Genomic DNA, 15,721 nt, shown 5'->3' with positions numbered 1-15,721 from the left:
TGCCCGTGTTTGCAGTTTTCTTTATATTAATGTAGGTGTGTGATTGTACGATAGTGCTACCGTAGTCCTTCTTTCAACCCTGCTGCAGGCCGGTGTAATACACCCGCCCGGCCACGAGAGAGCAGTGGGTCTTCGTGAATGTTTGCGTTCCCGCAGCATGAAAAGAACATGCATGTTACATGAGATGGACGGGTCGTGTGACAAAGGTCATTTGACTAAATGCCAAGGCAGTGAAATCCTTGGAAATATGGAAATATTGCCCGAACCACGTTTTGTTTTTCAGGTCACCACGAGGCAAACATGCGAGTTTGACAAACTACCCTGTATCCTCCCTAGAGTAGGTAAACGATTTCCCTATTTCAGTAAAGCATCTTACAAAAATTGGCACAAAAGAATCACTTTTGATGTTCCCAGTTGATGCTCCACAGCAGTTTTGGAGATCCTCCGACTGTTGGATGAATTCCCATAAATGTTTGCGCGGACGTTCATGCCTCCGTTAACCTTTTTCTCTTGTGCCACCGTCCAGTTTTGACCCAGCTTCGGCCATAGTTTGTGTGCTCGCTTTTAACATGGTAAACACCAACGGCATTATCATTTACAGCATGTTAACATGCTGCCGTTAGCATTCGCTCAAAGCACCTGGAGTCTCACTGTACTGGAACAGCTGCAGAGTGAAAGTTGTGTTTTATTCTTGGGAGGCATTTTACGCTTTAATCGGGACAGCTGGCAGTCAGGAGAAGAGTTGTGACCCCTTAATACCACACAGTATCTCCGTGTGATCTAATGTCACTGTGTGCATGTGAGTGAGGTGTAAATAGTTCAGGCAAAGGCTTCGAGAGGTAAACTACAGTATTTTAAAGAAATAACAAAACCAAGATTGGAAAAAATTGAGGAAAACAAACATTGCTTTGAATTTTTTTGTGGGGGGAGATATTGCATCATTGACACTGGGATTGCTGGAATTCTTTAAGCATCAGTGTCCAAGACTTTAAAGTAAGAAAATAAAAAAAACACAACAGAATGTAAGGTAAGAACATTTATTTGACACGAACGAAATGATAGAACACAGCTCAAGTTTCCTGTCCTAACCCTGTGGATACTTGCTACATACACGTACAGGAGCCCGAGCTGAGATATGTGTCTTCTCTTTACACAGGATCTGAGCAGGAAGTAAAACAGCCCTGCACCTTTTAATACAGATTTAGTTATATAATAGTTGAATATATATATATTTATGTTTGCACATATCTTCCAGCTCAGGTTTAGAAATATATTCACGGATGCTCTCGTGGTCCACATCTACACACCTCACAAGTTGCACAGTGATCATACTTGTAGACCTCGGCATGTTAGTCAGATTCATTTTCTTCAAATTTGGTTTTTGGTAAGGCAAGACAGGAGAGAACAGTCACTTTGGTCACTTTGAGGATGAGAGTAAGGAGAGGAGAGGGTCGTCCTCAGCAGAGGAAGGTCAGGTCGCTCTTCCTGCAGCCCACCTGACAGCACACGGTGGTCAGTATGTTATTAATGTCCCGTTTGGTCAACTCGGAGCCGGAGCTGCTGACGAGGCTCTCCAAGCTGTTCTGGTCCGCTCCGGGCACACCTGGAACAACAAAACACAGCAATACACTCGAAAAAAGAAAAAACTCATTAGCTTTTTTTTTTTTTTTTAATTTAGTCCATTAACCTGGTTCTCACACACACTTTCCACTTCAGATATTTGTCTTTTACCGCTACAAGTGTCAGAAATTAGCAGCTATGCGATCTGAATTTGATTGAATTGTGAAACATTGTTTATCTCAAATCCCCACTGTTAATGTGACTGCCACTAAACGCTTTGTGTAGCTGTTGCTTTGAAAGTAGTTTGTGACAGCTGTTTCCGAGAGTCTAATTGATAAACAACTGTTTTCAGATCAATCCTCCGCAATTTCTGTCCATGTTCCCATCAAATGAGGAAACTCCAAATGACTGCACAGATTAGATCAGTGCCACTCGTCTTCTACAGTGTCACTTTCCTCTTTCTTATCAGCACGACTGCAACGCTAACTGGGTTTGTTTGTGTTCGACAGACAGTAAAGAGAGAGGCTGCACTGGGAACGCTCAACTCCAGCATTTAATCAGTGATATGTGGCCTCCTCCGGGGTAATAAGCTCAAACAGCAGATGGCATGTCGCTGGGCGGAGACACCTGTCAGCCCGCGCACCCACTGCACTGTAATGAATGAATAGTTTATACTGCAGCAGATACAGCGAACACAGACAGAAGTTTGGTTGAACACCCCCCCCCCAAGGACATAGCAGTGGAAAACCGTGAAGTCACGAGCTTTGACAGATAAATCAAGAATGCTGTAGTGTGGTACTTGTTTTGTGTTCCATTTAAGTAACACAAACTAATAGAGAAAAAGAGATGTCACTGTGGACATGGCAGGAGAATCTCTAACAACTGTGAGGTCTGATTCTGAGAAAGTAACTCCCAAATGACCGGAGACGTACTGTCAGAAGAAACAGAAAAGTTTACTTCAAATTGGAAAAAAATGTAATCTACATTTTTTGATATAGGTAGAGATACCAAAGTTTTCAAAAACATAACAATTATCTCCAATTTAGCACCCTCGAAAGCACTTTAGTCACATCTGTAAACGCAATCCAGTATCGCAGCTCTGCCGTAAATCCTACTTTTATGAAGCTTTTACATTGTCAGTTTTTCTTGACATTGACATTTCTTGACATATTTTGTCCACAATTAAATCACCAACTGTCCTCAATAATGGACATAAAGTGAAAATGTTTAAGCTTTGTAAAAACAGAATTTATGGCCGAGCTGATTAAATTTCACAGGTGTTCTGAAAAAAGTGAACGTACACGTCACACTCTCAGACAACAGTGAGGAATATAATGATTTTAAGAACCCTAAAGCCACTTGAGGTGAACTAAAGAGGGTAACCTGTATTTTGCCTGCAGCACAAAATAGATGTTATTCACAGCTTTAGCTTAAATAAATGAAAAAGAAAACCATTATTATCTTATCTTGTGACTTTTGTGGAAAAACCTTCGTAACAAACAAAACAAAAACAAAAAAATACTAGAATAAAGTCCAATGTATTACTAGTAACTACCTGTAGCTGCTGCTGTGAGAATAAAAAGCAGAGTTTACTCACCGTCCATGTCTGACTCGCTGAGGAATCTCCTCCAGCGGGAGCCTCCGCAGGTGTACACCACGGCCCTCAGGAACTCCCGGCCGCACAGCTTCACCGCCTTCACCTCTGCTCTCACCTGGTCCACGCACACCACTGCACACAAGAGCAGAGGCAAAACCACCAGAGCACGCATGCTGGATGTCTGTCTGTCTGTCTGTTTAGGGCTCTGTGTCGCTCTTTAAACCCACTGCAGCTGTTCTCTGTTACTTTCCCGTCTTCTCTCAAGACTCTTTTTGCAGATTGTTGATCCACTGCCTGCACCTCCCCGTATTATATACCATCCACCTTTCAGTTCATCAATCCTGAGTGTCTTTCCACCTCCCTCTGACCGGCCCTTAGCCCATCCCAGTGACACACACACACACACACACACACACAATCACACACACACACACACACACACACACACACACACACACACACACACACACACACACACACTTCTCCTGCTTCCGGTTATCTCCTCCATCACCATTTTTGGCCGCCTAAAGGAGCGTCTCAGCCATGAGCCTTTTACAACCCCCAGAGCAGCCTCCCCAGCCTCCCTCTGATTATGTGATTTAAGGTCGTGATTGCGCCGACCTTCACTGCAGATCGTGGCTAATTAAGGGATGCAAAGTGATTCCCCCTGAAGTCAAACAGATGTTTGGTCTGTTTACGACGCTCTGATGGCCTGCTTGTTTTTCACTTTACAGCAGTTTGGGCCATCTGAGAGGAAAAAAGTAAATGTTGACAGTCCATCATGCAGTCATTATGGTGCTGCTGATGGCGCGTTGTGATACTGACCATGATCATTAAGGTTCCACTTAGGATGTCTATGAAATGATATTATGTTTAGCTGGACATGCCGCATGGCTGTCAGTTATGGCAGCAGAAAACAAGACAGATGAAACTGTAAAACTTGTTCTGAATAGATATTCCTTTTCAACTAAAAAGTAGAGCCGACCTGGAGACTTTTTTTTTTTATCTGAATTCGGACAGAAACAGTGTTCGTGCAGTTTAACGGAAGCGACACAGACATGTTTGATACCAGAAAACTGAGAGGCAGCTGTAGTGAAGCAGACGAGGTTCCCTCCCGTCGTGGTGGGAAGTAATTATCGTCTATCAAATTACAAAGCTCCTACATGTTTTCTGTTTCAGTATCACAGACAGTCCGAGGTAAAAAATGTTTTCTGAGTCATAGGATTTAACGTTCATCTGGTATGTAGGTGAGGATAGTGTCAAACAAGTGTGTGGACACCCTGTTAACTTTGGGTCTGGGGGTGTTTTACAGGCTGCAGAATGATTTGTTGTTTTTTTTACAGGACAGAGCAGTTCTAACTTTGTGAAAACAGTTTAGTGAAGGTCATTCATTTCCTGTTTCTCCATGACAACGAAGAACTCTGACAAATGATCACATTTGCTACGATGGTTAAACAATGAAATGATGCTTACACATTAATAGATCAACATTTATAATTCAAAAATATACTTAAATGTATATTATTCTGACATGGGGCATTTTGCTTTTACTTTTTGGCAGCTTAACTACTTGTTTGCTAATACTTTTGCACTTTTTATTTAAGTAAAATGTTTGAACTTTTACCTATAATGCATCATTTCTTCATCGTGGTTGTTCCATTTACTTTTACGTGGACGACTTGCCGGTTCCACCTCTGTCCTCCGTCACTTCTGAAGCCATACCAGCAGCCTTATTAAACGTATGAACTGTTCTCTGCGTATATTTTTTTATTTACACTGCATTCGGAAACCTCGAGCTGAGTCTTCGTAAGAGTAAAATGTTTACCTCTATGTTCATCTTAAATCCAAAGAGGAAAATGTGACGTTTGCAGATAAAAAAAAAAATCTGTCCTAATGGGATTGTTCATATCTCACAGAGACATTCGGTCGCCCTCTTTCTCTGGGAACTACATCTTACAAAGAGAGCGCCTAGATAAATGGATCAAACAGACACAAACTTAATTGGCTCAGGAAGACATCAGTATGTGCATCTTCGGCCCATCTGAACCCGTCAGCCTGGACGTTGTCCTCCTCAGCGTCCACCTGGAGGAGCAGAGACACTCTGAGCTCCTCTGTGTTCGCCACGTGAGACGACCATCAGGTGTCGGTGTCACCGATTGACTGAAGGGAATAATGGTTGAACATTGCTGGCATAAAATGCTATAAAGCCAGCAAAAGTGCATTAACACAGATTGCAGGACAGTATAATGTCAGCAAAAGACAAAGATTATATGTGTTAGTATATACACGTTCAATAAAAACTCATCGATTGTACCAAAACAGATTATCAAATATTTTACCTGACATGGACGACCAGTGGCAACTGTCAATTGTTTAGTTGTTAAACGTTTTTTTTAAGAGCACTTTTCAAGAGTTACAGCTCCTGACATTAAAGATACGGACTGAACCTTTAATAACATCTTTAAATCAAAACGTTTTGTTTCTGTCAATTCCTCAGTGATGGTTAAAACCCATTTTTATTAAATTTCTTTCATTCAAGAGAGTCGGACAAAACAGTTACGGTTATAAACAAAAGTATTTTCTGGAATATTTGATTTAACAGGTGCGTAAATACATAGCATGACTCAACGAGGAAGTGAAGTAATGTCGATACTAAATGGCTCATTAAATGTGTTTTCAGGTCATTTAACCTTCTGTTCCACTCCACTGCATCTGGCTTTCATATTCACAACAAATGTTTCCTGTTTTCAGCTCTATAAAGTCTAAATCCAGCATTTACAGGACATGACCTTAAAAAAATTCTGTTTTTTTTTTTTGTTTTTTTTTTACAGTATTTTAACATTTGAGTGTTTCAATGTTGAGTAGAGCAGCAGGAAGTCGATTTTTCACTGAGCAGCTGATCCTGATGTTATTTGTAATGTGTATCATTTTTATTGAGAAAGAAAGAAACATTTTGTTTTTAGTTTCTGACAATAACAGGATTTGTAAGACCGGTGTCCTTGAACGCTGCCATACCATGTCGTGTCTCATCTGAATTAGAAAATCTGAGCAACAAACCATAAGTTAATAGAACAATAGAGTAAAAAAAAATGCATTCCAGCTGTATATTTTGCTGGACAGGCATGAGACAGAAAAAAAAATGAACACTGCCTATTTTAATAGTAATTAATTTCCACGTGGAGGTACATGATGTTTTATTCAGATTTTTTTTTTTTAATTTTTTTTTTTTAAAGGAAACCATTGAACAACCATATCTGGGGAAGACATAAGTCAAAGTTTGAAAAGAATAACAGATTTCTTTATCGATCAGTAGAATTAGTCTCACGATTTCTATTTTAAAACATTGGATACAGTCCTAATGCAATTATGTTATTGTAATTATATTATAATATATATATATAATATTCCTGACAGTATTTATGCTCTCATTTTATCAACGCAGGTCAGAGTGACGTTAAAAAAAAAAAGTTTTTCTCTTGGACAAACAAACGCAACATGGCCCTTGCTCTGTCTCTCAGCAGGAAGGTGATCCTGCGCCTGTTCTCCTCCAGGCCCGCAGGTGGCGATGTTGGCGCTTCCGAGCCCGTCATCGGGTAGCCGAGGAAGAGAAAGCAGCGTGGCGGAGCACAACAGGCACCTTCAGTGTTTCTGCAGTATGTCAACTCGTTAAAAATAAACAAAAAAAAATCCCACTCTGCGTTGATGTACCCTTAAAATTCCACTCGGGATAAACTGACACGCTGGGTTACCAAAAGGTGAGTCTTCCGATTTAGTTCTGCGTGTGCGTACCGGCGCTGTGTTGACGACTGATGAAGCTAACCTAGAGCTAGCTCTCCTGCTAACTTAACACGTGACCCCCGTAAATGTAAAATTGCTTGCGGTGTTATTAGAATAAGTATCGCGTGCCCGTGTGTTAAAAGTGTAAAAAAGTATCATCTTTACTCGTGAAAAGTTTCATAAAATGGAAAAATGCAATTAAAGTAAATGTACCTGAATCTCCCTCCGATATGTATTGGTGAACCAGCCTTTTGTTTTTGTCATTCATTTACCCATTCAGTTTATAACGTATATGTACATAATATATACTGTACTGTATATACTGTGCATTTTATATTTTTACTGCTATTTTACTGCTTTCTATTATTCTATTATTATCTTATTGCTTCCTGTATGCTGCTGTAGCAAAAAAAAAAGTCCCCTCGGGGATTAATAAAGTAACTACCTACCCTACCCTAACCTAACCTACAAACTAAACCAATGAAGGAGAAAAAAAAAAAGCCCTTCAGATTTTCACTGAGCTGAATGCGACCTTGTCCACAACGTTTGTTTTGTTTTGTTTGTCGAGCAGTAAACGTCTTGTTTACTATTATTCGACAAAACATTTGAGGTGCGAATTGTTTGACAATGAACATTGACAGTCGAAACAGTTTCTTGATTATTTCCGTTAAAATGCTCGGCTTGAACTAATTTATGTCTTCTTCTTCTTCTTCTTCTCCGCGGCGGCAGCAGCAGCACATCTGGATGTACCACGGAGCACCGCGATGCATCGTGTTCTGCAGAGAGTCTCTCGCGGCCTCCGCAGACCCCCGATTCTCCCGGCGAGGAGCCGCTCGGGCTGCGCCGGGCCTGCGGCAGCCTTCCCCGCCGCCGCTCCCTCCAGACGCACGAAGCCCGCGGTGCTGGTGTCCCGTCTCTACCAGCCCTCGAACCTGCGTGACGTGGGGCAGGACTGCCGGCTGCAGGGGGAGATGACCTGCAAGAGCCAGCGGCTCATGCAGCAGGCCGGACTGGTTCATCCGTCCAACCCGGGCTGCTACTACTACCTGCCTGCCGCCGTCCGCTCCGTGGAGAAGCTGGTGAGCTTTTTTTTTTATTTTGTTATACGAGGTGGAATAATATGTTTCGAGGAAGGAAACTGTATTTATTGCTTTTGCCTTGTCCACGTATAGGACTTTTTTTTTTTCTCTCTATAGACCTTCTGGGAAAAAATGTGCGACATCACAACACGAGACAGTTCAATGACAACAACAACAAAATTCACTGGTTTACGGACCGATGAATACTAGACAGTCGTAACTGCTGTTAAAACAATCTTTTTTTGTGTAAATTTGCTTTGTATTAACAGATAAGAGTGATCGACCAGGAGATGCAGGGGATTGGTGGGCAGAAGCTGGACATGCCCAGTCTGTGCTCAGCTGATCTCTGGAAAACCAGCGAGCGTTGGGATTTGATGGGGAAGGAGCTGTTCCGTCTGAAGGACCGCCACGGTGCCGACTACTGCCTGGGCCCCACACACGAGGAGGCGGTGACGACTCTCGTCGCTCACCAGTCGACTCTCTCCTACAGACAGCTCCCTCTGCTTCTTTACCAGGTCAGCGATCTGCCACGTTATTACCAGCTGTTGTAACGAGCTGCGGTTTTTACACCACGATTTATTTTTCAACGAACAGATCACCCGCAAATTCCGAGACGAACCGAAGCCGAAGTTCGGTCTCCTTCGAGGGAGGGAGTTTTACATGAAGGACATGTACTCGTTTGATGCGAGTGAAGAAGCTGCTCATCAGACCTACGAAGCTGTGTGCCAAGCGTACACCCGGCTCTTCGCCCGGTTGGGACTGCGTTGCGTTCAGGTGCAGGCCGACACGGGAAACATCGGCGGGAAACTCTCCCATGAGTTCCAGCTGCCGGCGGACATCGGGGAGGACCGGCTGCTGGTTTGTGGGAGCTGCTCCTTCTCTGCTAATGTAGAGGCCATGTCATCAGACAGAACTGACTGTCCGCAGTGCACAACTGGCACACTGGTAGAGTCAAAGGGGATTGAAGTAGGTCACACCTTTTATCTCGGTAGAAAATACTCCCACATATTCAAGGCCACCTTCAGCAACGCCCAGAACAAGCCGAGTGTTGCCGAGATGGGCTGCTACGGTCTCGGGGTGACGCGAATTCTGGCTGCGGCCATCGAGGTGATGTCAACAGAAGAGGGGATCCGCTGGCCGGGTCTCATCGCTCCTTACCAGGTTTGCGTTTTACCCCCTAAGAAGGGTAGCAAAGTGGACGAGGCGGCGATCTTAGCAGAGGAACTCGTTCACTCTTTGGGAGACGCTCTGCCTCGTCTGAGAGGAGAAGTCGTTCTGGACGACCGAACACAGATGACCATTGGAAAGAGGCTGAAGGACGCCAGCAGACTGGGTTACCCGTACATCGTCGTAGTAGGTCAGGCTGCTCTGGAGGAAACGCCCAGGTTTGAGGTGATCCGTCAGCAGACGGGCGAGACGACGTTCCTCAGTAAAGATGGACTCTTGGATCTACTGGGAGGAGTGGAAACTGTTTGAGAAACAAATCTGAATGTGGAAATAAAGGTTTGTTTGTGCTGTATGTGATGTGGTGGGCAAAGAAGAATAAACCCATTTTTGGTTTTGAAGTTTCAAAGAATGGCATCAATAAATATACGAGTCTGCTGACGTGAATTTAAATTATTGTGAATAATATACATTGGCATCTGTAACCTACAACTCTCATGACACAAATCAGTGCTGGCAGTAAATGCTGTAAACGCAATCATGTCCCAACAATTATGGAAAAGTGAGACCAGAGAAAGACAAGTGGAAAAAAAAAATATATATATATATATATATATTCCAGTAATAGAAGTAATATTCAAATTGTTCAGTTGAATGAAAGTACCAATACCCCACATGCACAATGAAGTACGTGAGAATCAGTGGATTCATCGTTTAATTGACTGACAGTTAATTGACAATAAATTGTTAATTGTGTAAGTCTTCTGTTCCTCTTTTTTTTTTTTTTTTTTTTTAAATACTCCACATTTCATAATTACAGCTTCTTGAATGCCTCTTGGTTGCTTTTCCTTCATTCTTTTTTAAAAGTTTTAAATTGATAATTTTGAGGTTTGGGTGGTTGGTTTAACAAAATGAGTTTTGGCTTGATCTCACTCTGCTCAAGGTAACTGACATCCTTCACCATTGCCTGATTCATTTTTCCTTTTACATCCAAATCAATCAATTACATGATAAAATAATCAGTAGATTGATTCATAATAAAAAATAATAAGTTTGCAGTCATATTCTGAATTGTTTAAACTCCACCTCAACCAACAGTAAAATGCTGCTTACATGTTAATGCATCAATTTATTTTTTTTCCCCCACAATGAATACTTTTATTTTTACAGCGTATCTGTACTTTTTACTTCAGTAAAGTATTTTTAATACTTCCTCCGTGTATTTTAAAATGTACTCGAATACAGTGTTTGAATACGTTTGTCTGGTGAACGTATTAAAAACACCGCAGTGGAACTAATGTAGCGGGACAAGAGTTTCCGCACGGATCACTATTCACGCAGTGCCGCTCACGCACATGTGTAAACAAGGCGACTTCCGGAATCGGCAACGTGCCACAGCTGATGTCCCAGGCGTCGGCAAACGATTGTTGAGAGTTTACACGAGATTTGGAAACGACGAAAGGCGATCGAAAGGACCGTTTGACCCAAAATGGCGTCGCAGCCGGTGCACAGTGACAGCGACGACGGGATGGACGAGTTCATGGACAGATTCACGACCCAGAGATACAAAAAAGGTTTCAGTGAAACAAACTGGGAAGAGGTAACGCTGACACGAAACACTGAACACACACACACGTGTATGTGTATCTGTGTGAGCTGCGTTGTTGTTGTTGTTGTCCGTCCTCGTGGACTTGTATTTATGCATTTATGTGTTTCTGTCTCGTGCAGGAGTTCAATAAAGTGCCCATGTTCATGAAAACAGCCCCAGAAGAGATTGACCCACGAAGTTACCCAGAACTAGCTTGTCTCCAGTCCATCATCCACGACGAGGACCGGCCTCCGGAGGGTAAGTGGACCACAGCTTTGACTCCTGCTTTCGCAGCCGTCCTGAATGCGTCCTCACTGAGGAGCAGGTTTTTTTTTGTGAATGAGAGGAAACGGACGGTTCTTCTGCAGAGCAAGCGACGAGCCTGAAAGACGAGGGCAACGCTTTCTTCAAGGAGAAGAGCTACCAGAAGGCCGTGGCGTCCTACACGGCGGGTCTGAAGAAGAAATGCGGGGACCGGGAGCTCAACGCGGTTCTCCTCACCAACCGGGCGGCGGCGCACTTCTATCTGGGTAAAAAAAATAATAATAAAAAGTGCTGAAGTGCTGAGATGTTTTTGTGGGGAAAGTATGACGTGGTGTCTGCTTGTGTTTGTCACGCAGGTAACATGCGCTCGGCGCTGAACGACGCTGCAGCTGCGAAGAAGATGAAGCCAGACCACCTCAAAGCTTTGATGAGAGGCGGGTGACACACGGGACCAATTCATTGATCTTTTTTTTGTTCCCCCCTGTTTATTTGATGCCCCTTTTAGAGTCTGCTCGTAGTTTAATAATACACATACGTGTTCAGAAGAAGAGACACTTTCTGGCTGCCCTGTTTGGCTTTGAACTAAATCCATGGCGCTTTATGTTGATAAAGGATTGCTCTCCTATTTTGTTTACACGAGCGTAACGTGCTGGACTCGGGCTCATGCCGGTACAACGCCCAATACGCGTCAGCCCCCAGTCAATAGGAGAGAATCGGCCGGTCTCAAAAGTATTTATTGTAAAAGCAGCCGAGTATCGGGTCACAAGCTTGGAGCTCAGACAAAGTGTCCCTGACAGCAACAAAGTGTGTCAGTTCGCAAAGTCTCGACTGTCTTGTCTGTCTGGCCCTTGCTCCTGTATTTTATAGTACATCGTGCATGTAGCTCCTTGTGCTGTGTTGGCGTTCGCTGACTGGTTCTTCTTGTTTTCGTTATCTGTTGACACCTGCACATCAGTTTTGAGGAGAAGTTGTTTTGCAAAAGTGCTGGTTGCGGTATGTGACTCTCTGCAGGAGACGATGTGCTGACCTTCTGACCTGAGAACACAGCGTCCCTTGCATGCATGCATGCAGAGACCTTTATGAAAAATATAGTGTTACTGATATTAATGCCAAATTATAAGTACAATAGCTGTATATGCAAGAGGAATAATCCACAAACGTAATATCTTGATTTTCATGAAAAACGATTTGGCAGTATTTCAATTCGGTTGTATTTATGGTGTAAAATCGCAGTGAAACGTGCTTCTGATACCGTTTTACAAACACTAACATATTTATGAAAAATAGGGATTATTAAAACAGGTAGTGCCAACAAACATATACAAAGAAACAACGTCATTAACATATCAATGTCAAAACAAAACAAATAAATGCTTTTTTTTTTAAATTTTTAATTTTTTTTTATTGTGGCCTGATTTTTAAGCTTTACCATAAAGCTACATTTTGAACTGACTCTAGAAAGTTTATATTTATTAGTATTGCCACAGGAAATAACGAGAGGTTTTTTTTTTGTTTTTTTGTTTTTTGTTTTTTTCCATGTGACCCACTCCGATGACAACGTCATCAGACGGTATCACAGCGTCCCGAGATTGTGATAACGATCAGAACAATAATGTGAATTCCTCATTTCTGGCCGTGCAGGTGTTCAGTGTTGCGTAGAGCTGCGTGACTTCTCCGAGGCCGTCAGGTGGTGTGACGAGGGGCTGGCAGCCCACCCTGCCGACGCAAAGCTGCGGGAGCTGAGAGCTGCGGCGGATAAACACAACGTAATTTATGAGTTCAGATGATTTAAAAAAATAAATAAATAAATAAATTCGATGCAGGTTTTAAATGAATGCTGTTTTAAAGTAATATTTGTTTTTGGTGCCTCAGAGAGCAGCAGAGAGAGATGCCAGGAAGGCCAAAGTCCAAGAAAAAAAGCTGCGTGGTGAGAAAGAAGCTCTTCTGGCTGCTATAACGGTAGGCGGCGCATTAACCTGCTTCTCGTCAGCGTCTAACCTGTCGGTGTTGTCGCGCGCGTTTGTATTTGAAAACCCCTGAAATATGCTGAAAACATCTCCGGTGCAAATCAATGTCGTATAAGATTCAAACGCGTTTGTTTTTTTTGTTTATTTCACGATGATCGGATACATTTTTGTGTTGTCTGACGCAGGACCGAGGCATCAAGCTCCTCCAGCCTGCGAAGTCTCGTCGGCACGGCTCAGGCAGCGAGGATGAGGATGAACCCGCTTCAGCTGCGATCGCGCAGCTGAGCCTGGACGGCCTCAGCTCCCGGGAGGTCACCGGGTCTCAGGTCTTCCTGGACGAGCGGGGCTCGCTGCACTGGCCTGTTCTCTTCCTGTACCCCGAACATCAGCAGAGTGATTTCATCTCGGCCTTCTGCGAGAACAACTGGTGAAATACTCTTGTTCTTTTTTCTTTTTTCTAGTCCTGACGAGGTTGTGATGCGAGATATGTCTGTGCTTATTGTGACCAGGTTGCGCCTTCATTAAGCCATTTTCTAGCAGAACTTCCAGACATTTTCTGGTCAAAGCTTCTCTGATGTAAAGATTTAATGTTTTTCTGTCGTAGCAAATTGAATACTTTTGGATTTTTGTCTGGATAGCCATGTGGATGCTGAGTCAGCATTTACAATTCAGAGATGGGACATTAATCTGCAAATGGATCAATAATGAAAATAATTGTTCGATAACAGGCTTTAGAGGGAGAAATCCTGGGATTGAATACCTATTTTAAGTGTCTGTTGATTGAAGCGAGACATACAGGGGCATGTTTCTTTTAAATAGATGAAATTATACCACACAGGAAAATAAGCAGTTAATGTTCGCACACATTTGATGGTTACAGCTGTGTTACTCACGTTCATCACTTGTATTTGCTTGCTACTGTTATATTGTGTTTTACTATTCCACTGATAAACATTAAATGGTTTTAAGTGAAGCAGGAAGAAAAACTCACACTTGGCTGGTTTGTGTAATTACCAGTTCTGGACACAGGGGGTCGCTGTTGAGCAAAGGTGACAAAGCCTAGAAATGTCACTTTAATTTCCACAGCCACATGAAAAAAAAATAACAGCTTTGTAAAAGACATTTGATCAGATACAAAATAACTCCTGTATCTCCACGTTTGTCTCATCTTGTGCAGTTTCTTAGACCACCTGGCGGTCATGTTTGAAGAACTTCCTACTTGGGACACGGACAGAAAATACTCCATCCAAAATCTGCAGGTTTGTGTTGAAGTAGTTTGGTTTACTTCTCCGTTCATACGTTAACATACAGTGTGATTGATACTTTTTGTCCTTCAAACTTGTGATTTCTTCCACAGTTTTAAGGTTGAAGAAGTGGTGCTACACTCTTAACTGCTCTTCGATAAACTAAATACATAAAGCAGCAGATTTTGTCAGTCTTTTTTTTAATATTATTAAAGGGGAAGAAATATGAATTAGGATGACAGAGGAACTCCGTTGGTTTTACACATCAGAGTGTACTAGTTTTATGTACAGGTGCAGAAAACGAATAAAAGCAACAGAAAAGACAGAGTTTTTGGACAGCGACTGAGATGAATGACGTCATAACATTTGATAACATCCTGTCAGATTTACTACTTTGTGGGCCGCTGTCTTTAGCCCACTAGCCGTCCTAGCTCCTGCAGGTTACCACCACTGCATACAGGCTGCCGTGGTAATTTTAGTCTGATTGCACCCTCACAGAGACGTGAGGTTGTCTCCTTGAGCCTATCAGCGCTGGGCTGTAATAGCTGCTACTAACATAACACCCGAATCTTCAACTGGAAGAAGACGGTTGGAGTCTTTAAAAATGAAGAAAAACAGAAACAATAAATAACCAAGAACACAGCTGTACAGAGGGTTACCTTACAGTATAAAAACAGTAATATCAGTGAGTTAATTTGAAAATAACAGCCTGCAATAACATTTGCCCGTCTTTCCCAGCTGTACTTTGAAGATGAGGAGAAGGAGAAACTCTACGAAGTCGACCCCGAGGCCTCACTTCTGAAAACACTGCAGCGTAAAAGGTACATTTACTGTTTATTCCAATGAAGGCTGGTTTCATTTTGATTCACACCGTGGACATTAAGAATTCTCTTCTTAAATGACATTTCAATCAGAACCTAAATTTATTCTATAAGTCTCCTTTTTGTCTTATTAGCCTGAAATAAATTGTTATTATTATTGGGTTAAAATGGATGTTCTCTATTCGGTGATATTAACACCAGTTTAACAAAATCTTTATGAAACCAGTTAAAGTTCCTTTTAAAATCATGTCCTGCTGTTAGCTACCGTTTCCTTGTCATGGAAATATCAAGGAAAAATAAGTGATTGGTTTATTTGATGGCACGTGTCACCTTGTGGGCAGGGCTCCTGGTTTAAACGGGTCGTAAATTCTTTCGTTTTCAGTAATGAAATGTAAATCTGTGTGCTTTATCTCTGTTAGGGAATGTATTGTGTTTTATGGTGTGAAATGTTTCCATTTATGAACTTCTTTCATGGTCTTTTCCTCATTCTTCTTCCTTTCTGTTGTGGACACAGGTTTTTCGTCAAGGCAGGCACTCCCAACTTCATCGTGTTGGTAAATGGGTCGTCGTTCTGCAAGCAGTTTTTATCAGGAAAAAAAATACATAAATTGTGAAAAGCACTTTAAATACATAAAATCCCCCTTTCAAACCCTAAAGGCT

The 15,721-nt window shown here is 42.3% G+C and overlaps 3 protein-coding genes across 4 annotated transcripts; 2 read left to right on the top strand and 1 right to left on the bottom strand.

Moving 5' to 3' along the window:
• Nucleotides 1-1,457: 1,457 nt before the first annotated feature.
• Nucleotides 1,458-3,329, bottom strand: insl5a (insulin-like 5a). Its single transcript, XM_069152881.1, has 2 exons — nucleotides 3,158-3,329; nucleotides 1,458-1,603 (listed from the first exon to the last, which is right to left on the bottom strand). The coding sequence occupies exons 1-2, from the start codon at nucleotides 3,327-3,329 to the stop codon at nucleotides 1,458-1,460; spliced, it is 318 nt and encodes a 105-aa protein (XP_069008982.1).
• Nucleotides 3,330-6,754: 3,425 nt separating this feature from the next.
• On the top strand, nucleotides 6,755-9,936 carry pars2 (prolyl-tRNA synthetase 2, mitochondrial). 2 transcript variants are annotated; one of them, XM_069153185.1, is made up of 4 exons: nucleotides 6,755-6,912; nucleotides 7,667-8,013; nucleotides 8,283-8,528; nucleotides 8,608-9,936. In XM_069153185.1, the coding sequence occupies exons 2-4, from the start codon at nucleotides 7,699-7,701 to the stop codon at nucleotides 9,487-9,489; spliced, it is 1,443 nt and encodes a 480-aa protein (XP_069009286.1). In that variant the 5' UTR covers nucleotides 6,755-6,912; nucleotides 7,667-7,698; the 3' UTR covers nucleotides 9,490-9,936. The 2 variants fall into 2 exon arrangements, with proteins under 2 accessions (XP_069009286.1, XP_069009285.1); XM_069153184.1 differs by having other exon boundaries at nucleotides 7,664-8,013.
• A 594-nt stretch (nucleotides 9,937-10,530) lies between these two features.
• On the top strand, nucleotides 10,531-15,717 carry ttc4 (tetratricopeptide repeat domain 4). Its single transcript, XM_069153182.1, has 10 exons — nucleotides 10,531-10,777; nucleotides 10,906-11,023; nucleotides 11,134-11,295; nucleotides 11,386-11,463; nucleotides 12,671-12,795; nucleotides 12,902-12,988; nucleotides 13,182-13,423; nucleotides 14,174-14,255; nucleotides 14,979-15,061; nucleotides 15,576-15,717. Exons 1-10 carry the CDS (start codon nucleotides 10,667-10,669, stop codon nucleotides 15,673-15,675), a joined length of 1,188 nt encoding a protein of 395 aa, XP_069009283.1. The 5' UTR covers nucleotides 10,531-10,666; the 3' UTR covers nucleotides 15,676-15,717.
• Nucleotides 15,718-15,721: the final 4 nt, after the last annotated feature.

Source organism: Embiotoca jacksoni, unplaced genomic scaffold (genome assembly GCF_022577435.1).
Source record: "Embiotoca jacksoni isolate LCO1_2020_lvr unplaced genomic scaffold, fEmbJac1.0.p SCAF_19, whole genome shotgun sequence".
Taxonomy (NCBI): Eukaryota; Metazoa; Chordata; class Actinopteri; family Embiotocidae; genus Embiotoca; species Embiotoca jacksoni.
Note: the sequence above shows the minus strand (reverse complement) of the source record. Positions and strands in the feature narration are given on the sequence as shown.